General features: G+C 36.5%; 2 protein-coding genes and 1 non-coding gene across 4 annotated transcripts; all 3 read right to left on the bottom strand.

Annotated features, from left to right (window-relative positions):
* Positions 1-9,138: 9,138 nt before the first annotated feature.
* Positions 9,139-9,211, bottom strand: TRNAA-AGC (transfer RNA alanine (anticodon AGC)). The gene has a single exon. It is a non-coding gene; the product is annotated as a tRNA-Ala (tRNA).
* A 2,881-nt stretch (positions 9,212-12,092) lies between these two features.
* On the bottom strand, positions 12,093-16,055 carry LOC143556797 (uncharacterized). Of its 2 annotated transcripts, none has more exons than XM_077046038.1 (6): positions 15,757-16,055; positions 14,618-14,649; positions 13,110-13,300; positions 12,968-13,013; positions 12,516-12,598; positions 12,093-12,394 (listed from the first exon to the last, which is right to left on the bottom strand). In XM_077046038.1, exons 1-6 carry the CDS (start codon positions 15,993-15,995, stop codon positions 12,215-12,217), a joined length of 771 nt encoding a protein of 256 aa, XP_076902153.1. In that variant the 5' UTR covers positions 15,996-16,055; the 3' UTR covers positions 12,093-12,214. The 2 variants fall into 2 exon arrangements, 1 of the variants encoding a protein (XP_076902153.1); XR_013139447.1 differs by having other exon boundaries at positions 12,287-12,394; positions 12,516-12,633.
* A 1,335-nt stretch (positions 16,056-17,390) lies between these two features.
* On the bottom strand, positions 17,391-18,319 carry LOC143556796 (uncharacterized). Its single transcript, XM_077046037.1, has one exon. It carries the CDS (start codon positions 18,040-18,042, stop codon positions 17,428-17,430), a length of 615 nt encoding a protein of 204 aa, XP_076902152.1. The 5' UTR covers positions 18,043-18,319; the 3' UTR covers positions 17,391-17,427.
* Positions 18,320-25,099: the final 6,780 nt, after the last annotated feature.

The raw sequence follows: 25,099 nt of genomic DNA, 5'->3' as shown, positions 1-25,099 counted from the left end.
AGGAGCTGAATATGAGACAGAGAAGGTGGTTAGAGCTGATAAAGGACTACGACTGTGACATAAAATACTACCCCGGTAAAGCGAATGTAGCCGTCGATGCGTTAAGCCGTAAGAATGCGGAAGTCCTTGCAACAGTGAAGTCATACCAGCTGATTATGAATTCAAGCCTTTTCGAAGAAATCATCAAAGTGCAGTCAGAAGTGTTGGTAGATGAAGGGTTAGTCAAAAAGGAAAGAATTTATGGCCAACAAGATGAGTTGATGGAAAACACTCATGGTGTTAAGACTAGGTTTGATCGTATGTGGATTCCACGCCATGGAGATCTCAGAGGTCGAATCTTAGATAAAGCTCATAAGTCAAGATACTCGATTCATCCAGGAACTACGAAGATGTACCAAGATTTGAAAAGAGATTACTGGTGGCCAGGCATGAAGAATGATGTAGTAGATTATGTCAGTAAGTGCCTAACTAGCTTGAAAGTCAAGGCAGAGCACCAGAAACCTTATGGAAAGATGCAGCCTCTAGAGATACCAGAATGGAAATGAGAAAACATCACCATGGATTTCATAACTAAGCTACCTCGTACAGCTAAGCATCATGATACCATCTGGGTGATAGTGGACTGTTTGACCAAAAGTTCTCACTTTCTGCCCATACGAGAGGCCATATCGTCAGAAACGTTAGCAAATTTGTTCATAAAAGAGGTTGTGGCCAAGCCTGGAGTGTCGTTATCGATCGTGTCTGATAGAGATACTCGATTCACTTTGAGGTTTTGGAAGAAGTTCCATGAAGCTATGGGAACGAGATTAAACATTAGTACGGCGTATCATCCTCAAACCGATGGACAGTCTGAAAGGACGATCCAAACCCTCGAGGATATGCTTACGTGCTTGTGTTTTAGACTTTGGAGGAAGTTGGGATGATCATCTGCATCTAGCAGAGTTCTCCTATAACAACAGCTACCATTCGAGTATTGGTATGCCACCGTTTGAGATGCTTTAAGGCAGACGATGTAGGACCCCGGTGTATTGGGGAGAGATTGGCCAGAAAGAGATGGGAAGCCTAGAAGTTGTGCAAGAAACCTCTTCGAAGTTCGATCAGATTAAGGCAAGAATGAAAGCTGCTCAAGACAGACAGAAGTCGTATGCTGATAAGCGGCGACGGCCGATTAAGTTTAACGTTGGTGACAACGTTAAACTCAAGGTCTCGCCTTGGAAAGGGATTATCCGTTTTAGGAAAAGAGGAAAGTTGAGTCCAAGGTACATTGGACCGTTTAAGATTTTAGATCGTGTAGGTGAAGTGGCTTATAAGCTAGACTTGCCAGAAGAGTTAGAAGGAATTCATTCAACCTTCCATGTTTCTCACCTAAGGAAATGCCTAGCTGATGACACGTCTCATGTGCCATTAATGGACATTGAGGTTGACGAACAGTTGAACTATATTGAACAACCGATCGAGATAGTTGACCGCAAGGAGAAGCAACTTCGTCACAAGGTTATACCTTTAGTGAAAGTGACATGGAAGCATCGCAAGGATTCAGATGCTACTTGGGAAGCTGAGGATGAGATGCGCAAGTTTTACCCGAATTTGTTTATGTAATAGTTAGGTTTCGGGGACAAAACCTCTTTAAGGAGGGAAGACTTGTAACATCCTACTTTCGGTTATATTAATAAAATAAACTTCGTCTATTTTATAGTGGGTCGTTATCGGTTTAGATAAATAGAATATGAGTTGGGCTAGTGTTCGGTAAATGGATATGGGTTATGGACTTGGGGTATGAAAGAAGAAGGAAATACCATGGGCTTAAGCCCATGACCCCTAAATATAAATACCATTAATCATCTTTTAATCCACATTCACACATATTTCATACACCACCCAAAAACACACACTTAAGATTTCTCTCTAGTTCTTCCTTATCCCTAGCCGAAATCAAGAAGGAAACCGAGCACCGACCCGAGGTAACGATAGTTTAATATTGTATGAGCTTAACCCGTTAGATATAGTTGCGAAACGACGAGCCGACACCGTTAAACCGTTTAAATCACGAGCCGAACCTATGATGAGCTTAGGGATCACCCTAGCTCAGATCTGGATCGAACGGGGCAAAAAACGGTGAAAAACGAGTTAAAACTCATTTTTCCGGTGAGTTCGCGTTTTTTCAGCGGCTTTCCAGCAATGACGGCGCCGGAAAAGTAATACGAGGTTAAGAGTATGTCAGGGAATGTTATGACATTCCCTGACCTAACCCTAGTTCGCTAGGGGGGTCGTTAAGACGATTCGCTAAGGAAAGCATAACGAACTAGCTGTAGTTCGTATCTAATTTGTTAAGGGAAAGGGGTAACGAATTACCCTTGATTCGCTATAACCAGTTCGTTAGAGAAGATGACGAATTAGATGGACCAATTCGTTACTTGGGCTAGTTCGCTTGGGACTGATTCGTTAAGGTCCAATTCGCTATATGGACCAGTTCGTGAAAGGGTCCAATTCGTCATAAGGACCCGTTCGCTATAATGCTTGATTCGTTACAAAGCCAGATTCGTTATAATAGTTAATTCGCTATGAACTCCCATTCGTTAAGGACTGAATAACGAATTAGAACTTTGAAAGAATGATAGAACAGTCCATGGACTTAGAAAAAGAATGAATTAATTACAATTAAGCCCTTGAACTTTTGAGTTAGCGAATTAAATAATAATTTAAAATCCTAATGGAAAATGTGTCACGACAGTTAATGGAAATAAAATTTTTCCAAGCTGACCTGGCAACTCGACCCCAGCCAGGGGCTCTGCCCCTTGGACCCTGCTAGGGGCTGCCGCCCCTAGACCCTGCTGCCAGGGGCGCTGCCCCCGGACCCCCGTTCGTTGTGGGTTATAAAAAAAGATAGAAATACGATATGAGATAGAATAGTTAATTGATACATGTAAATATTATACAGTTAGCCGTGCACAGCTCAAGAAAGGGATTACCATTAACGGTGAACGTAACCGACTTCAGGTGAGTTTCTAGCCCCATTCCTCGTTATGTTTTCGGGGCTGTGTGCATACTCAATGTGATTAGTTAATACACTTATCCTAAGTGATAAGTGTATGCCATACATGTATTATGTGAAATGTATAAATGGTTTCTTGCCAGTACATGAACGATCTTCGGAATTGCATGTACTGCCAGGAAATGGTTGATGTTATATGTATGTTGTAATATGAAGAATGAATGATGTATGTATGTGCCAAAGTTACGATTATGTATATAGAAAGTATGTTAAGGAGGGATGGAAGAAGGGGTACCGGACCCTAATAATATCCAAGGATGGAGGGTACCGGACCCTAATAATATCCGAGGATAGAGGGTGACCGGACCCTAATAATATCCGAGGATGAAGGGTACCGGACCCTAATAATATCTGAGGATGAAGGGTACCGGACCCTAATAATATCCGAGGTATGTAGGGCGAATGCTCTTTATAACATAAGGATAGTTATGTATGTGTATGAAAGATTGATGGACATGTTAAGTATGTAATGCGTACCTTCGGGCACGTATATGTGTATGTAAAGTAAGTTATGTGATTAATTAGAACTCACTCAGCGTAGCTGACTTTTAGTATGCACGCAGACAAATAGGTTGAGGCAGCTCGCGTGATTGAAGACACATGGCATGGAATCGAAGAGACTGGCATCTCGAAGAAATGTTGTGATGTTTTAAAGACTATGTTTTGTTTTAAATGATTATGAATGTTTTATAAGACAAGATTTGAAGGTTATGTATTATATTATGGTTGAAGTTTTAATATTCCGCGAATGTTTTAATTAACTCTGATATTTAGAGCTGCGTTTATGAGTAAATCCAACACCAAATGTAGGGCTACCGGTAACAGAGCCTTACACCCATGCACCTCAATTTAATATTAGCGGCCTTTAGCCTACTTAATTTGTCTAACTACCCATCAAAAACTCAACTCCTCAATATCAATTATACATATAGCAAAATCCAATCTATAACCAGACTATTGGTAGCAGTGGCGAGGGTAAGATATAGACAAACCATACATCTATTCTAAAGGATAAAGAAGTTGTTTTCAGGGGCGGACCCACATAGGTCCGATCGGGGTCCCGGGACACCGATGTTTTTTAAAAATTACTTAGAGACGGTATATTAAATTTTGTAAGGACCCCATAAAAATTAATACTTGGAACCCATACTATTAAGATTGAACTGGTACAGTGGAAAGTCCCTTGTTTTACTTGTGAGAGGTTGTAGGTTCAAGCCCCATCATACTCCTTTTTTGTTGTTTTTTTAATATCCTAGTCTTAGTTATTCAGTTAGGGTATTTGTGCTTTTTGTTAGTTTCTCTCGTATAGTCATTATCACCATGCAACATATATAATGTTAACATGGATTTTGCATATTCTTTTATTATTTACCTTGTGTATGTATATTATAATTAATCATTTATTTGTGTTAGAGTTAATTTTTCATGTTTTGGTCAATTATGTAAGACCATATATATAGATTACGTTCATGTTTTTCGGGTATGAATTAAAAGTGTATGTTTCATCTAGTTTGTAATTTAGATTCTTTCTACTTACTCGTTTCCAATGACACCATAGTTCCGTGTTTTATTATGTTCCTCGCCTCGACCCGACCCGAATAACGACCGACCCGAAAAATTTTGTAAACCGAAAAAATTGGGACCCCATTGACAAAAAATCCTGGGTCCGCCACTGGTTGTTTTCAATGAGACCTTTGTTCAACAACCAAATATGAACATGAAAATATAAATATAACATATACATATAGTGGTACTGGGAATCTAAAAACAACAAAACAAATAGTACTAAAAAATATTATTAGTGTGCTACTAATATATATAGTTCCATATAAAAGAAAAGAAGGGGAACATCCCACAAGCATAAAACAACATCGCTACCTAGCCCATAACCTTGCCCATGCAATTATATACGTACTCATTTTCCAATCATTTTTCCTCTTGTTTTTACCACCTTAACTTTTTCCATCTCTTCCTTTACGCCAATTTCCCCTTTTTTTCTGTCTTTTATCATGTTTTTATGGAGTACATTGCTTTTAACTTTTAAGCATATCTTTATATAATGAGTAGACTAGTAGTTGAACTAAATAGAGAAAGATTGTTGGGTAATTGGGTATGACTTTTATTTATATAGAGAGATGGAGATGAGAATGTGATGATAAACTTATTGTGTTTATCACATTTAATGACCTTATTCTTAATGTGTTCTAGTGTTGTTCGATTTCCAATAGGTATATTTCTCCCATCCAATTACGCAAAACCTGGAGGTTTCATCTAATCCAAAATTAGTTGATAATAATTTGAGGTTAAATTTTTCGTACGAGCCCACAGTATTTTCTACATGCAAACAACTTATCATTTGCATAAAGGGTCACATTTGAGAAAATGATCAAATGCGTACCCTCATGTGTCTTTCATGTTAAATCAGACGGGGTTGGAAGGATGACCGCACAAACAAATACTAAAACGAGATCAAACTTATATATAATGTTAAAGAGGAATAAAACTTATACTTTTAACAAAACAAGTAATTCACTCTTAACTTATTATCTATATCTATAGTATATTATAATACATATAGACAACCTTTCACCTCCCACTTTCTCTCTCATGAGACGCTTGTATATTTAATGTTGGAATGAATGCTACCTTCAATTCCATTCATTGTTTGTCATTACCACATTCGTTTCAATTCCATTCATTGTTTGTCATTACCACATTCGTTGCTTGAGTCTGATTTAACCATTCCGTGTGGTCAAACATTAAGGAGATGTGCATGATTTTCTACATCTTGACTTAAATATATAGACAACATTTCACCTTCTACTTTCTCTCTCATGAGACGCTTGTATATTTAATGTTGGACTGAATGCTACATTCAATTCCATTCATTGCTTTGTCATTACCATTGAGTCTGATTTTACCATTCCGTGTGGTCAAACATTAAGGAGATGTGCATGATTTGCTACATCTTGACTTAAATAAAGCGATTAAAGTCATACGATAAACTTGACAGATACATTTGATACATCTTGACTTAAATAAAGCAATACATATAGACAACCTTTCAACTCCCGCTTTCTCTCTCATGAGACGCTTGTATATTTAATGTTGGACTGAATGCTACCTTCAATTCCACTCATTGTTTGTCGTTATCACATTCGTTGTTTGAGTCTGATTTAACCATTCCGTGTGGTCAAACATTAAGGAGATGTGCGTGATTTGCTACATCTTGACTTAAAGATATAGATAATACATATAGACAACATTTCACCTCAAACTTTCTCTCTCATGAGACGCTTGTATATTTAATGTTGGACTTTCAATTCCATTCATTGCTTTGTCATTACCACTGAGTCTGATTTAACCATTCCGTGTGGTAAAATATTAAGGAGATGTGTGTGATTTGCTACATCTTGACTTAAATAAAGCGATTAAAGTCATACGATAAACTTGACGGATACTATAACACAATAAATTCCTATAAGTATTATATTTCACACCCGCAGCAAAGCGCGGGCTCTCTGCTAGTATATAACTTAAATGGAAATACCGGGAAAACAATAAAAAGTTTTCTATAAATACTATTATTGACAATAACCATAAAACTTGCTCTATTATTAGTGACAAATATTATACAACTCACTCTATTATTGACAATAGTCAATACCGAATAAGTAGATTGTAGAATTTCTTTTTATCTACAATTTATTATGAAGCGTTATTATCTATCCATCAATATTATTCGGCTATTTCTTTAACAATTGTCACACAACATGTGCTTGAAATGATTAAAATGCTTATATATGGAGTACAAAAACATGATGCTTGTCTAGAAATAATCATGATAGGTTATGCATTCACGTAAACATAACATAGAACAATTCACTTGTATTTCTATATTTATTTTGGTTGGATCTGAAAGAATAGAAATTGTGTCTCTACATAAACAAGAGTATATGTTCATAGTTTTTATTTGCTAAACAACTATTTTTTGAGTTTATGTATCTCTTTATAATATCAAGGTCACATCAAGTTCTTGAATTCAGTTTCCTTTGTAGGGTGTAACAAGCTAGAACTTTTAACTATGAGGCCACGATGAAATTCGTTTCAACTACTCTAACGCAGTAATTTATAGTATCAAACTATTTCAAAACGGAAATTTAACTCCACTATTAATCGAAACCTTTACCATCCATGGCTATAGATAGTTAATGAAAGAATATGGTTTAATAACCCCAAGGATCTAAACCAGGCCCTTAATAAATTATAAAAGTTGAATGTCCAAATCAAATGAATGATTAATATTTGGCTTCTTGGAGATGGAGTTTTGTTGAAATCCTAGAAAAAATGGTGATGGAAACAACATGTGCATACATGGGCATCCTAAGCATAATTAACATGCATGTGTCACTTTATCCCAATGCTTTTGTCTTCATAGTAATAGGCAGCCTCCCCATTCCACCTACCCCTATAATCCATACATCCATGGACCCTTGTGATGGATGATCATACATGATCATGTTTGCTTAGGATTGCTTTGAACTTTTTTCAAATAATATTTTGTTATAAGAATGTGGCATGTAGCTATGGCAGGCTGAGGTTTTCGATGCTCTGTGAAACCAGCCTAACGCGTTGCCCTCTACTTTAGGAACCAAGAGCCTAAGCCTTCGCTCGAACAACAAGATCCAACACCAAACTTGCAGCAAGCTTGATCCAACCATTCTAGGCTCCACTTGAGTTGCAAGCTCACGTTACCAAGCTCGGCAATAGAGAAGCCCCATTTACCAATTATAAGCGGCAACATGTTGCATCTCATTCCTGATGTGGGACAAATACAAATGGTTAAAATCTTGTCCATTGTGATGTGGTAGTGAAACCATGAATATTTGTTAAAAAGATGAGTTACATAACATGTTAAAAATGTAACAAAAAACAGAGAAAAAGATATTTGTAATAACAAACGAGACAATTTTTTTACATAAAGCTTAAAAATCCGACTTTAAAGAACAACCATGAAATCAAACCAATAACTGGTTTAAATGGTTTCAAGGTTTCAACCTCACAATAACATTACAACCTTAACAATGTTACTAAACGAGATACAAGTAAAGCTGTCGTTGCTCAACAAACCAATTATCTTTTTCGCCTCTTAACAGCAGCCAAATCCTACCCCACATGATCTGCAGCCGTTAAAAAGACCACCGGATTGACTTGAATCTCTGCCAAAAATGAAGCTTCTTGTCGTCGGGTTACACACAACCTGCACCGTCGTTCTCCAACTCACATGCTCTGCGTTTGTCCCAAAAAAAAGCATGAATCAGTGAATCATTGTTGCCCGTTTATCTTCTGTCTTGATGTAACAAAAAAAAGTAGTTAATTGATATATAAATGGGTTAAATTACATTTAATTTTGCCTAAAAAATATGCCAATATGCACAAAACTATATTACCTTGCATACACATGATACCTCTGGCAATTCGGCTCTGCCTGCTCTCCACCTAATGGTGCAAACTGCCCAAAATGCTTATACATTTCTCATCTTAAAATCCAAAACCGACGTGGACGGAAATCATGACGCCCGATACCCTTGAAACGGCGTGGGTCCATTGGTGTAATCTTGGCCAACAACATGTCTAGCAGTTTGCTAGATATGTCCTTTGTTTGAACCGCAACCTATCATTATGAAAACTAATATACCCTTTTTATCTATTTTGTTTATATAAATAAAACCATCTTCGATCTTCCTCTCCATCCGGATCATTTAAAAGCTCGGTTACATGTGACACATTCTTCAAATGTGACACTTTCTGTAACTATGTAATAAGAAAATATTAAAAATCACGAATAGCATAGACATTTCACACCCCTTTACTCTTAACCATTTTTAACTTTCATACCGCTGATACTGATCATATCTACTATCATATGTGTTCTTTTGAATCTTTGATACCATCAGAAACCTCAACACCCTCTCATATATGTATCATACTTTGGAGACGACGGTAACCAAATCCCGTGGTCCTTTATAACATGTAGAAGGGTTTAAATGCAGTGAACGATAAACTCATAAAAGAAAAAATATTATTGGAGATGCGGGGTATCGATCCCCGTACCTCTCGCATGCTAAGCGAGCGCTCTACCATCTGAGCTACATCCCCAACACATTGGCTAGTTTGTACAAATTATTATTATTTATAGAACTAGTAAGCAAGCTGAGTAGTATGGGACAGCCAACCAAACTGTTATGATTTCGTTTGTTTAATACTTTCAGTGGCTCTTCTTTAAGTTGTAGGACAAGATTATACGGATGAGCGATTTGGTCTCGCATGCTAAGCCGAAAACAAACCAACCTAGTTGGTTTTTGCACTTGTGTTTGGATTTATATTAGTTTCCTTTTTTTGAACTTTAATCTCCTAAGGATTTTATTATTACCAGTTGTTTCGCATTTTGGTCTGTTATAAGTAGTCGGTGGTGACGCCTGTAGAAGTACATTTTGATGTAAATTGTTACAACAAATACATTTTGGTGTTCAATATTCTTATCATAGAATTTTAGATGGAATGTAACATTTCATTTTATAATAAATTGATTTAAATTTAAATGGTAATAAAAGTAAAAAAAAGTGGGAGTCCATTTGAAAGAACCCGGATGGCTATCTGGACCAAGGCTGCACCAACTCGTTATCCTTCCACCGTCTAGAGCGAGAGGTTTTCGATGCTCTGTGAAACCAGCCTGACGCGTTGCCCTCTACTTTAGGAACCAAGTAGCCCGAGCCTTCGCTCGAACAACATGACCCAACCCCAAACTTGGAACGGGCAAGCCGGATATTGCAGCAAGCTTGATCCAACCATTCTAGGCTCTGTCACAGTCCAAACTACTTTAATGCCCTCACTTGAGTTACAAGCTCACGTGACCAAGCTCGGCGATAGGGAAGCCCCATCTACGACTAATAAGCAGCAACATGTTGCATCTCATTCCTGATGTGGGACAAATACAAATGTATATAATCTTGTCAATTTTCTTGTTAAAAAGATGCAGTGAAATGATGAATAATTGTTAAAAAGATGAGTTATATATAACATGTTTAAACGTAACCCAAAAAAAGTGAAAAGGATAAAAAAACGAGATAATATCAAATTCACAATAACATTACAACCTTAAAAATGTCACTAAACAAGATACAAGTAAGATCATTGCTCAACAACCCAACTTCCATTTTGCTTTGAACAATAACCAAACCCGACCTCACACGATCTGCAACCATTAAAAAGATCATGCGATTCAAATCTGAAACCCAATCTCCTGGTAATTCTGCTACTGCCTGCTCTACACCTAATGGTGCAAGCTGTCCAAAATGCTTATTACAATTTACATTTCTCATTTTAAAATCCAAAATTGACGTGGGCAGAGATGTTGGTTACACTGGAAAGATGTTTGCTCTGTATATGAAGTTCAACTTGGGGATAACGAATGAGTGTGTCATAAATAATATCTTGAAATTCTTAAACAGTTCGTGTGCTCGAGCCCAATTTATCCTTGTCAGCTGCGTTGAATATCGCACCAATATCTTCCTACAAAACATATTTATTCGTCAAACGTGATGCTTTCTGTACAAATTTAAAAAGAAAATATTAAATTACCATGACTTTGCGCTGATCAATTCTAGCACTATCACCGATAGCAAAAACATTTGCACATCCCTATACTCTCAAAAAACAAATTAATAAATAATAATAATAAACCTGGCCAATTTGGCCCATGAAGTCTTTGACAACGAGTCGGGTTCAAGCACTAGCTGACCATACATCTATTACATGGGGCATAGAAACAGTAAAACCCGACACCACATATGCACGGGAAAACTCAAAAAAGAAAAAATATCAATGGAGATGCGGGGTATCGATCCCCATCTTGTATATACATTTACATTTATACACTTTATTCATTATTTACAGTATAATTTATCTACAAATATTAAATATATATAAACAATACTGTTTTGTTGAAAGTTGCAACGGCGGGTTTAACGTTTCATACCAGCCCACATACACCACTGAATCTAACAATTTACAAAACTAGTAAGCAAGCTGAGTAATATAGGATTTATATTATTACCACTTGTTGCACTATTTGGTTGGCAAATTGAACCCAGGAAGCTCTTAAGCCACAAACTTTTCAATTAGATGTTCAAATGCATTAAGTAAATCAGTATTACCATTTCTGGTGATGGTGGTTACATTGTACCGGTTAGTTATAAGTAGCCGGTGAGTACATGGTATTGTGTTGACGTGGCGTCTGGAGAAGTAAGTTGTCATGGAAATGGTCACAGTGAGCATTGCCACTGTGGTGATGATTAATTTTGGACTGATCCATTATTCATAACCAACACCATGTGCACACCGGCTTGGGCCTGCTGACATCTATGATCTAACGCGGCCACAAAGTTATAGAAATAGACCCAGAAAGTTATAAAGTTTTGGCTTGGGCAAAAGCAACCTAGCAAACAATATTAAAGCAGAATTCAATCTGTTCTTGAAGCACAAAACTAGCAACTAATATTATAGCAGCATCCGATCTGTTCTTGATACACAAAAAAAGCAAATACATCTCGGTGTTCATATCATACAAGTACAAACTACCCAAATGGATAAAAAAAACGCGATAAAATAACCGAATTTCTTGTGGAATGTAACATTACATTTTTACACAAAATAGATTGATTTGAAACCCTAATTTTGAAAGGAGGTGCAACAATCTTCATATAATATCATATCCCACCCGTTCCAAGAGGCTGCCTTGAGGTGTCACCCGAAGCCCACGCTTGATAATCTTTCACCAACTGCACATACATAGGTTGTCGTCATTTTTTATTTTTTTTTAAAGTCGATTTGCATTGTATTATGTCTTCAATGGATCAAATATAGAACTGGCAATTTATGACACGCCTGTAACACAAAATGTCTAACACGATTGAAAACATGTCCAAACGGGTTCAACCTGCTGAAGACGTTTAAGTTAAACGATTTAACTAATCGTGTTTTATAGGTTAAAAGATCCAGACGACACGTTTAGGACCTGTTTATCAAAATGACGTAGTTTTATAGTTTCAAAAATACGTAGTAATTAAATACATGGACTGTAATTTTTGCCAAACTTTTATTTTATTGTGTTACTTGTGTCATTGGTGTTATTAAACTGCTTGAGTTTAAGCATATTAAACATGCCTGTGCCATAAACCATGGAAGCATAATCTTCAGTATCTGCTCAAGAACTCGGGTGCCACTTGATTCGATAGTACTAACAGGGATTGCCCGAAAAGGAAATGGAATATCAATGCTAACCTGAACAAAACATTTCAATGAACATACAAATCAGGAATTGTATTAACTTTTGAGTTAATGAACTAATTTAAGATTAAAAATAATAAAATTTATTTGAAATTTTCAGAAACATAACGATCACCTCGATAACAGTGTCGGACGTGAGTTCTTGCATGGAAGGACTGCTTTTGCTCTTATCACATGATATTCTATTCACCATAGAAGCTGCATGCCCATACCAAACTAGTGTCAATGGTGTCCTGAAAAGCATTATTAATATAACTTAGAATAAAGTATTATCTTAGAGTATTAACTTCTACATCAAGTTTTTAGCTTTTTCTTAGGATCATAGTATGAGATTTGATGTGATCATTTCGGCATTGAATATTATATCAAACTTAGTTTTTTTTCTGTTTCATATTTGTGCTTCCACTCTGCATCAATACTACACAGCTATGCAATTTCAAAAGTCTAAATTTTTTACCTTTTTAAACTAACTATCTCATGTGTTGTCATATTTATCTCAAATAAAAAGAAGACATATCAAGGTTAAAGTTACAAACGTAATATAATAAAAGTTAATGAATTGCTCACCATCAAATTTATCATTTTGTGCAACCACAATTGGAGACCCTTCAAGCTGCAATGAGAAAAAACACAAAAGTTCAAGATTAATGACACCACAAAATCCTACACATTAGTATGATTAAGACGCAATTTTGAAGACTTTAATCACCTTACACGACACAAGGTTAATCAAACAGCCATTAGGTTGTTCCTCAACTCGAACCAGCAATACAGGACAAACCTCAAAAGCAAAAAACTTGAATTTGTACACATAACACCTGAAAGTATTGTCGTCAATCCGTTCGATCCTTTGAGCATCAAGAACAGAGTATTGGCTAGCAGGAAGACTCATATACTCCACTGTCATTAACACCATAAAATTGAAACCAAATCCGATGATTTAATTCATAGATTGATTGCAGTTTCTCCAATTTAAATTCACTGTTCCCAGTTGAACTACAGTCTACAGACTTTCAACCATAAAAACAGCTCAACATAAAACCCTAAATCATAAATTAAACCAAATCAAATGATTTAATTCAAGGGTGTGCATAAAACCAAAAAAACAACCGAAACAAAAACTGACGGTTTAGTTTTATGTTATTGTAAAAATCAAACTTATGGTTCGGTTTTGGTTTCGCATGTGATAAAAACCGAAAAAAGAAAGGTGTGTTTCTCTTTAAACCCTCCCCGGACTTTACTCTATGAGTGGGATTTTACGCATATGATTGATCTCTTTTATTTTTAGTTTTACATAATATATAAGAGCTTAATAAATATGTACCTCAAATATTTATCCCAAATGTATAATAATCAATTAGTTATTAATTAACAAAGTGATTTAGGCCCAAATTCGAAACCAAACTAAACCCGGACCAAAACTCGTCCCGAACAGTTTTCAAAAGTTAAAAAACCGAAGTTTTGGTTTTAGCCCAAAACAGTCCCAAATCGGACCGCACACACCCCTAGTTTAATTCAAAGATTGACTATAGTTTCTCCAATTTAGATTCACAATTCCCAATTGAACTACAAACATACAACAATAAAACCCTAGATCATAAATTAAAACAAATCAGAAAACCTGATTCACAGATTGACAATAGTTTCCCCAATTTAGGTTCATGATATTCATGTAATATTTTTTCCAACAACTAAAAACAGTAATCTGATTAAAACTTGCCGTAACTTATGGGGGAAAACGAGCCGAGCTTCTTACGAACTACTCGAGATCGGATTAAAAAAAAACCTCAAAACAAGCCAAGCTTTTTCGAGCTCAACGAGCCTCAAATATAGCTCGTTTAGTTATCGAACCCAAGCTCGAGCCTTGTATGGGAAGCTCGTTTAGGCTTGTTAAGCCTTGTGTATTTTTAAATTTTACCTCTTTCGAGCTTCTATGAATTAATTCCACACTGCACAGCCAAGCTTTAAAGTTTTTCTCAAAACACATAAAAAATAATAAAAAAACGTATACCAATTAATTAATTAATTAATAAAAAGAATAATAATAAATAAATAAATAAATAAAAGAGTCAATCCCGAGCTTGAAAAAACGACACACCAAACCGAGCACAAGCCTAGTAGAGCTCTGATCGGGGATGAGGTTCGGCTCGTTTACACTCCTGCTGGAACTACAAACAGTAAATCATAATCATAAGAAAGCAAACAAACAAACATTACGTAGAGGGCGTTCGAGTTGACGGACAGACACACAGGGGCGGATCTATGGTACAAATGGGTGGTTCCGAGGAACCACCCGAGTTTTGAAATAATAGTGTATTTATGTATAAAAAATATTAAAGGAACCACATTATAAATTGGAAAGGAACCACCTCATTCTTATTTGACGCGCTTGTACAGCTGGTAAGTTGTTGATTTTGCAACCTAGAGGTCACATGTTCGATTCCGTTTTTTTACACTTATTTTTTTTAACTCACTCTTATACCAATTTGGGTTTTATAATAATAATACACAAACACCACAAAACACACTGCAGCGTCTCTCCCCTGATCCCTCTTCAAGACTACCAGCCGTCCCCGTCCGTTCTCCGACCACCGCGTTACCGCTGCCGCTTTTCCGGCCGTCCTTCTACACTCCTCCCGCCGCTGCATAACCTTCCACTCTTCCTCGAAGCTCGATTGTTCGAATCCTCCCAGTTTGAAGGAAAAGTTACATTCATTGTTAGATGTTAATTGTTCTTTTTCTTCTTCTTCAATGTTAATTGTTCTTAACTGTTATTGTTGGTTTCAATTTGTTAGGTTGTTAGAAAGATAAGCTGCAGAAGGTTATCTTTAAGTTGTTTATTTGTCCCCAGCCCCTGACCCTCTTCAGCCCCTGACTGCCGGCAGCCTCACTCCGTCAGCCACTCGTCCTCGTCACTCCGACCATCGTGGAACGTCGGCAACCTCACTCTGTCAGCCACTCAGCCATCCCCGTCCTCTTGCCACTGCCTACTCTTACTCGAATCCTCTAATCCTCCCACTTTGAAGGTAAGTTTACATTCACAATCCATTGTTAAATGTTAATTGTTCTTGACTTCTTGTAAAATGTTAATTGCTCTTGATTGTTAAGTTATTTGTTAAATTTAGTTTTAGTTTGTTTGATTGTTGGTTTTAATTTGTTAGTTTTTAATTTCTAATGACGGTGTCTCTTTTATTATTTTATCGTATTTTTATTATGTAATGAACTTTCTCGAACCATCGAACCGACCCGAACCTTAAACCGACCCGGATTTTTTTATACCCGACTCCATGAAATAGAAACGTCTAAAAGTAGTGCACCACCCGGAAAAAAATCCTGGATCCGCCACTGCAGACACAGACTCCGTCCGGCGAGCAACGAATCGAGCTTTCGGCACGGAAGATGAATCTGCTGTAACAGAAAGAGGTTGTTTCGGCAAATCGTCTGAATTTGATGACGTTAGCCCAAACAAGGCGTTAGTGGGATGAATTGAACGAGAATTTGTAGGCTTTGTTCTGAATTGAGTTGAACTTAAAGAAGAAGATGAATAATAATAATAATAATAATAATAATAATAAGAATTGAAGGTTAATGCCATTGCTCAAGAAATCAAAACTGTTTGAACAAGTGAAGTTAAGTGTGTGTGAATGAAATAGATAGACGTGGTATCGGATAAGCCAACGGGTGAGAGGTTAAATCAGTGCTCATGTTAGTTTAAACATACGCTGCTACGCTAATTTACACCGAGTGCTAAATGGCGCGCTTTTAACAACCTAACCGACAACCTTTGAACGGATCGACTTTATAAAAAAACCGTAAACTACGGTTTTTGTTCGAATATACGAACTTAATCTAATAGTTTTAAATTTACGATTTTTGTTCATGTGGTTTCATTAACATTGCAATTAAATTCGATCACACTAACTCTGTTAAGTCTGGTCGTTCACGTGAGGGGTTGTTTTGTCATTTTTCTCCCTAAATAAACCTAAGCCCTAATTCGCAAGCCCCCTCATGTGAGGGGCATGCTGATGGGTTTAACGGCCAGACTTAACAGGGTTAGTTGGATCGGGTATAATTGTAAGTGAAATGAAACCACATGAACGGAAATCGCAAATTTGAAACTGTTGGATTAAAACCGTAGATTTGGACAAACCATATGAACAAAAATCGTAGTTCACTCAAACTTAAATAACCTAAGCTACAACCAACCGCAAACATATAACTTACAACAAAAGGTTAACAAAATTAAATATGCATCATAATTCTAATTCAAACTCGCCCGTTTAGTGCGATTTTTCACCCTAAAGAAGGAATGAGCTTTAGCGTCGCCCATCAATTTTTCAATTGAACATCTTCCTTGATTAAAAACACACACATACACACTCGCTTATGGCTTTCCAAATTATCCAATGAGAAACAGGCCCCGGTTTTTTTGCGCAGTAGTGTAAATTTACCCGTTTCGTCCGAAAATTTTTATACGTAGTGTAAATTTAGGCGTTTTCCGCTGAAAAATTGAGTCCGGCCCCCTCCGTTTATGAAATTTTGTATACATTTTGAGTTCGGCCCCTCCGGTGTCTTAGTCTAAGCTTCGCCACTGATGAGAAACCATCAATATTGCTTGTATTATGGCACATGTTTATTTCGCTTTCGTTAATTTGTTTAATCGGGTACTCTAGTATTTCTTGCACCGTTTGCTGTTTATCGAATTAAACTCGTCGTTTACGTCTAGTTACATGCCACCTTTTTCATATATTTTTCTCATTGCATGTTAATGGAATAATGGAGCTATAAATAAGACTTTTAATGTAGGTTCTACAATTCTTTTAAACTTGGATTTTCATTTTCATAAATATAAAAGTATATAAAAGAAAAAAACGAAATGAGTACATTCTTATAGTTATAATTGTACATGCATAGTCTCTTACAACCGATTATGATGAAATATGTAGTGAATCTCATATGATTTATTATTCTGCTTACTAATGACATAGATTTACTAATATGTGAATAATGAGATTATTGTATAAAAATTAGTTACGTGGTCCATAGCCACCATCATCGCCACCGTTTCCTGACCCGTAACCTGACCCGTATCCAGACCCGCTCCCATACCCCGAACCTTGACCATTATGCCCTCCGCCGCCTCCACCACCACCTCCTCCACCGCCACCGCCGCCACCACCTTTCCCACCACCACTTCCATATCCCGAGCCACTACCACTCCCATATCCGGACCCACTACCCGAGCCATTCCCACTACCACCGCCACCACCTCCGCCCCCTCCACCACCACCACCTCCTCCCTTTCCACCACCCGACCCATAACCCGAACCACTTCCTGACCCATAACCCGAACCCGATCCACTACCATTCCCTGACCCTCCACCACCTCCTCCCCCTCCACCGCCACCTCCTCCCTTGCCGCCACCACCACGTCCATATCCTGACCCACTCCCTGACCCATAACCCGACCCGGAACCCTGGCCACCATCTCCAACACCCGAACCACCACCACCTCCTCCACCTTGTCCACCACCGCCACCACCTCCTTGACCACCATTCTTCTTAGAGGATCTAGCGGCTAAGGAAAGGTCCACAACGATCAAAACCAAAAATGCAATGGCTATGACCTTTGAGTTTGCCATATCCAAACTCCTTATGAGTTATGATCACTAGAATATTTTACTTATAATGTGTATATGTTTTGAAACAATGCAATGAAATGTAATATTATTTGTGATGTGAAATGTGAATGTGTATGTTTGAGTTGTGACTTGTGTGGTGCAACAAGAGCAAGGTGCCTTGGCTATTTATAAGCATTACAAACCTCAAAAGTTAGAATTAGTTTAATTAATAATAATTGTTTAGTAGCTTCCAATTGATGGATGACTCAAAGTGAAACGTTGGATATGAGATTAGTGGTGGTGGTAGTGCTCTCTAGCTAGCAACCTCTTTGGTGGTTGACCTCACTTTCACTTTTGACTAACACAAGCATCACCACCGTTCACACAACTCCACGTGGCAACATTTCCTCACAAAAATTTTAATGCTTCTCATTTATTTACACACGCCAAATTCACACATGAATTTTGAGATTTTATGATCTTTCTATTTTGTTAAGAAAATGTTATATAACAATATTTATTGGCGGATAATTAGTATGAGAAATTTAAGAACTAAATGAAATATTTTAACCCTTGATTGATTTGCATTTTTTGTGAATTACTTTTAATTTTTTTAAATATATTGATATTGCTACTTTTGGTCGTTGTAATCCATAAATAAAAAAGAACATTTTATCGGAGCTTGCATCCGATGTTATTGATTCAATTTCTTCACCACCGATAGCAATCAATTCTAAAAAGAAGCTTTCGGAAGGAAAGACTGCACTACTTTGGGCCAAGAAGCGAAGGGAGTGAGCTCGGCTGCTTCTCCTCCAAATAACTTACTTTTCCTCAAGCTTGTTCCGCATGTGCTTTACTCGCCATTGGTGCTTTGCTATCTTCTTATTCTTCATTGGACGATTCATATGGCCTTCGCCGTTCTTTCCCAACTAAAATAGAAAATGTTGTATCACATCGAGGGCGCTTTGTTTTCCGCTCCCAATGAGATGGGGAATTTTTAACTCCCTAATATTTTATGTTTAGCAGTTAGCAACATTTATTTTACGTGATTTACAATACTAAGGGGGTGTTTGGGATTGCTTATTTTTATCAACTTATAACTTATTAACTTTTTGAAAAGTAATAAGGTGTTTGGCATTGCTGATATTGTGAGAGGAAAAGTTCCATAAGTTACATTTTTTAACTTATTAACTTAATGAAAAGTTATACGTAGGTAAAATAAGGAATCCCAAACACCCCCTAACACTTTATATATGTAAAAAATTTTGTTTTTGAAATTGTCTCGGTGTAAACAATTTTTCTATTGTTTAAGAGGCTTGCCTCCCTCTCACCCTCCCTTAACCTTACTATTATTAACTTTTGTAATAAATGAAATACTATTGTGTATTTTTTGTTTGTGTTGTAAATGTAATGCGAGTTTTAAGTTTATAACCATGGTTATAGGTTGAGATTCTATGGATGCTATTGTAATTACACCATCCCACTCTTCATACGAACTGTATAAATAGTAAAAAAGGTCATATGGGTCGTATGGCATCCGTGTGACCTTTGTTAATGGTATGTGTTCACATATTTCTCTTCTATATTACTCAAGTGCAGTGGTAGATCTTAGAATTTTTTTCTATGGGTACAGGGGTTTTCGGTCCCGATGGTCGGGTTGGTCATTCGGCCAAATATATAAGACACAATATCTCTACCATAACAAAAGTACATCGTCAACATTAAATAAAATAAAAAGATCATGTTAAATTAAAAAGTTTACATATTATAATTGTTCCTTATGCATTTTCATAATATCATGGATTGAAAACGACATCGCTGTCTCTCTAAAATTCAAGTTTTTGTTTTTTCACCGGCGAACCAGAAATTTCGTGATACCAGGTTTGCTCGTTGAAAAAGAATGAGTTCGTTCATTCATTCGTACATATAAGTTATATAGAAAACCAAAAATGGACCGAGTTCGGCCGAACGGGGTGACTTGTATGTGGATCCGCCACTGCTCAAGTGCAACACATATTACATCCCCTATGATTTTAAAAAATACCAGCTCCTACGACCCGTATGGCCGTATGCTTAGCCATTTAGCCATACGGCTTCGTAATGCCCCTCATAAAGTTATACAACCTATATGACATGATGGTGTGTGGTCGGCATATCTATTGCATGCTTATAGCCAATAGCCTGCACCACTTTTAATCCAAAATATAGATTTACATGCCCGGCCTATAGTCTATTTTCACTCAAACAGTCAAACCATATAAGTTATAACATAAATAAACTAGAAATAATTTATTATTTTATAATTTTTAGCATTAAAGCCCTTAAAACAGACGTTCAATATTCATTCATATATGATGATAAAAGTTATAGCATGTACCCCTTTTGCAAGTGTATAGATTAACGACAAGTGTATTGAAGGTATTTTGACATTAAACTTATGAATACTAATTATTAAAACTAAAGCAAAAAAGCTATGTTCACGCGTGACAGATGTAGAAAGTAGAGAAAGAGTAGGAAAGATGAGAAGAAATGGGCAAAAGGACACCACAAGTGCATATTCCACTTTCTTAAAATGCCACCAACTCCCGTTAGATTTGATAGATGGATGGATGATGCATTTAGTTGGGGATTCAATTGTTGTTTGTATTTGTATCAGGACGAATGTAACACGAACAAACATGTCATGTGGACATACTTCAAAAAAAATTCACAATATAGTGTCCTAATTTAGGATGAGGTTAGCATCCAACCGAAATCTTAATTCGGTTTTCAGATTACTGAGTTTCCTACCTAAATATCAGAATTCAAATTATATTTATGTGTTTTTATCTATGGGTTAGTTATCAGGTTGGGTTGTTTGGGTTTTTGGTTGGGAAAAAGTCACTCTCTATACTTCTAAGTTCTATACTATATAGTATATACTATAATATTGTAAGGCCCCGTTTGTTTTTTAGAGATTTAAGTCTGAATCTGAATACCACATCTGAATGTTAAGAGGTGGTTCAAATGTCTGAAATCTGAATCATTAAGAGGTGGAGGCTAGAGACGAACCTCTAGTCGTCGGAGATGGAGCCTAGTCTCCGGGTTAGAAGTTAATGGAGGCCGGAGACAAACATATGTTTTTTTTTTGTTAAGAGGTTTTCAGACCCACTAAAAGCTCTTACTGGTTCAGATGCTATTAAGACGCTGAACCTCTTAAATGCCAGAAAAAAAACAAACAGCCCCACGTCTGATTACGTCTGACCGAATCAGACGTTTTCCTCTATTCAGAGAAATGAGGCAAAAACAAACAGCGCCTTTTAGGATGACAAAAATATAAAGTTATAGAAAATTTAAGAGTTTAAGTAAATTACAAGCGTTAAAATACGTTGTATAATCCAATAATGTATACAATAATTACATTATTGTTTAAAGTTAAAGCATTACTCATTGTTAATTTGTCTCACATTGATACGGAAATAAAGAAACACAACAGAGGGACCACCTATAAATTGCATAACTTACACGCTCGGTCAGTTGGTCATTTGGTTAAGTAAGTTTTACTTTTGGCCATTTGGTAAAAATAAGTTATATATTTGGCCATTATAATAAATAAGTTGTAAAGTCGAGCCAAACTGAATCGAGTGAGTCAGCTAGATTTTGCCGAGCTAGAGAATAAAATTCTAGCTTGATATTAATTTTCCAGCTAACCCGAAGGCTAGGCCTAACTACTGCCTAAATGAGTGAAGGTTGTGGTTATGGTCATGGTTGTCATTTTGGTAGACAAATAACCATAATTCATTGTGGTGGCATTGGCTCTCATATTCTCGACGATTATTTTCCATATTTTTAGAGACCGATGGAAAGAAAATGAGCACAAACTTTATGTTACTCTAAAAGGGTCCATGATCACGGTTGGTTAATGTGCATAGCAGTTGTCCCATTTCAAAATATCATAGTCACACGTCATTGATCTTAATTTTTACATTTCTGCACATTTTTTCCCCTTTTATTTGTATTTTTTTGTAACAGAAGTCAATGTGGTTAAGGTCATATATCAAGAAGCGAAGAAACAAAATACAATATTCAAATTCGGAACAATAAATTGGTCGATATGCACTTGTACGCAAGCCCTATATTGTCCTCAACCAACTGGATCAAAGTAAGGATCAAAAGTGAAATAAAATATAACGACACACTAAGAACGTTTAAAACGAATTAGCAAACTTAAGAGACAAGTTCGTGATATCGAATATACCATGAGGACATGATTGTAAATTAGACTCGAGAATATTAACTATAAATTTCAAGACATAACTAATGATATCACTAAACTAATTTGATGATAATATAGTTTCATAAATTCCAAAAGATATCTGCATTAAAAACGCGTAAAAAACAACAGTGTTAGTCGTTTTCAAATTGACATTGGAGTTGACCTCCTGATCACATCATTCGTTTGAGAATAATTAGGTGTGAATGATAATGATGTTATCTTGGATTAAGTGGACGGTGAGTTACGTTTAGGAGATAACAACGTTAATTTGTAAAAACACGTTTCCTTTACAAACTAATGATAGTGCAAGTCAATGTGTTATCTTTTAAACTATTATATTTATGTATTCGACAATTCATTTCCTCCAAACACACCATGGTTTACTTTTAAGAAATAAAACTATTAACTTCTTTTAATCGCTAGACAGACAACATCAGCCCTTATCGTTCGAGGTTTCTATTTTTTATGTTATCAACCTCAAAAGCTTCTATTTTATGTTTTACAAGCATTGCATATATAAGATAAAGAGCATACGGATTCTAGGGTAAGACACCAAATTAAAAGTCTGATTTTACCCTTTTGATTTTAGGGATGTGTAATGATCCTAAATTCGACTGCATGAAAACTAAAAAAATATTATTATATTATAGCAAAAAACTGTACCTAAAGAGATATGACTTGGATTCACGGGCAAACCTGGATCTGGTATAAATTAAATGCTCGATGTATGTGGTCCACAAAAGGACAAAGTGAATATTTCCCTTTAGCCAATACGAACAATAGGCAACTGTCATAGACCTTAGTCCATTCACTGGACGGAGACCAAGAACGTTATTGATGACCTCAAACCTAACCTCCACAACTAAATAAGTAAATAGCAATAGACAAAGAAAGACCCGAGTATGTTCTCATTGTCAATAACACTCACACCAAGAACGTTTGTACTTGTCTTTTCTTCATGTTAATAATACATAATAGCAATTTGTTTCAAAAATTAAAAACCAAATATTAATTCTCATGTCGAAGAGTTTTTTGAGCTGACATCACTCAATGGGGTGAAGTAGTGGCCACTCATCAGAGTCATGATCTGAAGACTACATGTTCGAATCATGTCACCGCCTACTCTTTCGTATCACGCTAATTCAATGTCAGCGGTTGGTGACAGACCTGTAAAGAATCGAGCCCTTCTCACCAATCAACTTTGGGGAGAGTATTCTGTTTGAGCCTACTTCTATCTCATCAGATGCATGCGTATAGCCTATAGAATCCCGCCTTATTCTCAAACCCGGTGGCTGGGTTGATTGAAACTCCTTTAGGCTCAACCTGGCATAATCAGGTGGAACCCGCATCCTATGACGAGGCTGACGGTGCTTGTTTTGTAGTTTTATCGAGGTCACTTTGTACATGGATTTCTAGTACTTGCTATCTCGTATACGAAATTCCTTCTTTAGTACCATATAATGTCAGTTTAATGTTGAATCAGCACCGATTATGTTCCCAAAGTGACCATGAATGGGGCACAAACCTTTGGACTAGTGATTTAAGCTTATTCCTTTTTGTACATGCCATCATCACATTATATATATATATATATATATATATATATATATATATATATATATTAATTGAGAAGTAGTCGTTACTCACATATTTTTAGTGTAGATGTTTTAATATTTTTTTAATGTGAAGTTAGTTACTGCATCGATAGAAGCAAGTAGTCTTTTCCTCCTCTTCTCTCAACAGCTACCGTGTTCTTCTATTGCTTACATGGGAGTTCCCCATCCGGAACTTGATTCTGATGACAATGATACAGAGAGAGACGTCGACAGAACCTCCGATTTGAACAGCAGCCGCTGCCTGCCCTACACTTCACAGCCGCTCGAACTTTTTAAGAGAATCAAGGGTTGTAACCCAAATTTGGTAACATCTTGCGTTAATTTTGTGATGATTGATTCATTACCAGTACTATCCAATTTTTGATCTTCTGGTTAGGGTTTTTTATTTCTCCGTTAGTGATTTTGGTGTGAATGAGATGTTAGGGTTTTTGATTTATAACTGTTACGAAACAATTTTATTCAAGCAGAAGATCGATAAAGAGAAGAAGAAAACTAAGAGGAGAAGAATAATCTCAAATTCATGAATATTCATAAGATCAAGTTCTTTCTGCTTAAGTACAACTAGGTTAACAACTAACCAATGACACTCTATACTATTCGACTATTACAATCCAGTACTTCTACTATTTTGATACCTAACATTACCCCCCCCTCAAAAGATTTTTGTCCCCAAAAATAAAAAAAAATAATGAAAAAATTTGCTAATCAAAAGTATCAAAACCAAATTGTGAAAACAATATGTAGTTTATCATCCATTGCAACCCATATTTGTCAATGAATGGGACCTTCACTGTTTCAATTGCATCTTGAAACACTTTCATAGAACTAAGTCCACCCTCATGTCTTTCCATGTCATTGTACAAATACTCCAACATATTTATTGCTCCTTTAACCCTCATCGACCCAATAACGATAGTCGATAGTCAATGAGTTTAAAAGTAATTCTTCTTGTTGCTTTCTCTTTTTCTCCATAAGTAAGTGCTTTTCCATAACCACCAACATCAATAACCAAAAAAAATATGCCAGCTAAGGGTGACTCACTTGAACCGTTTTGCATACCTAAAGCTTGGATAGAACAGCAAACTCCGGTTTGATCTAAATACCTGCTTATAAGTTCTTCCTGGTTCTTTTTGTCCCACTTTTTCTTCCTTACTCCTCTCCAATGAGATACTAATATATTGGTAAAAAGTTTGTATCCCAGTTTCCA

This window comes from Bidens hawaiensis, unplaced genomic scaffold (genome assembly GCF_021521415.1).
Source record: "Bidens hawaiensis isolate Kalapana, Puna unplaced genomic scaffold, B.hawaiensis_p1.1 tig00018745_1, whole genome shotgun sequence".
In the NCBI taxonomy this organism is placed as follows: Eukaryota; Viridiplantae; Streptophyta; class Magnoliopsida; order Asterales; family Asteraceae; genus Bidens; species Bidens hawaiensis.
This window is presented reverse-complemented; position numbering and strand designations above follow the sequence as displayed.

Bases quoted from the DNA above. Each gene is read 5' to 3' on its own strand.
- LOC143556796 (XM_077046037.1), bottom strand. From the start codon at position 18,042: ATGGCAAACTCAAAGGTCATAGCCATTGCATTTTTGGTTTTGATCGTT.
- LOC143556797 (XM_077046038.1), bottom strand. From the start codon at position 15,995: ATGGCATTAACCTTCAATTCTTATTATTATTATTATTATTATTATTAT. The intron at 14,650-15,756 runs TGTGTCTGCAGT...GATCCGCCCCTG, and splicing joins GTTGCTCGCCGGACGGAGTC to TGTGTCTGTCCGTCAACTCG. The intron at 13,301-14,617 runs GTAATGTTTGTT...TGTTAATGACAG, and splicing joins TCAACTCGAACGCCCTCTAC to TGGAGTATATGAGTCTTCCT.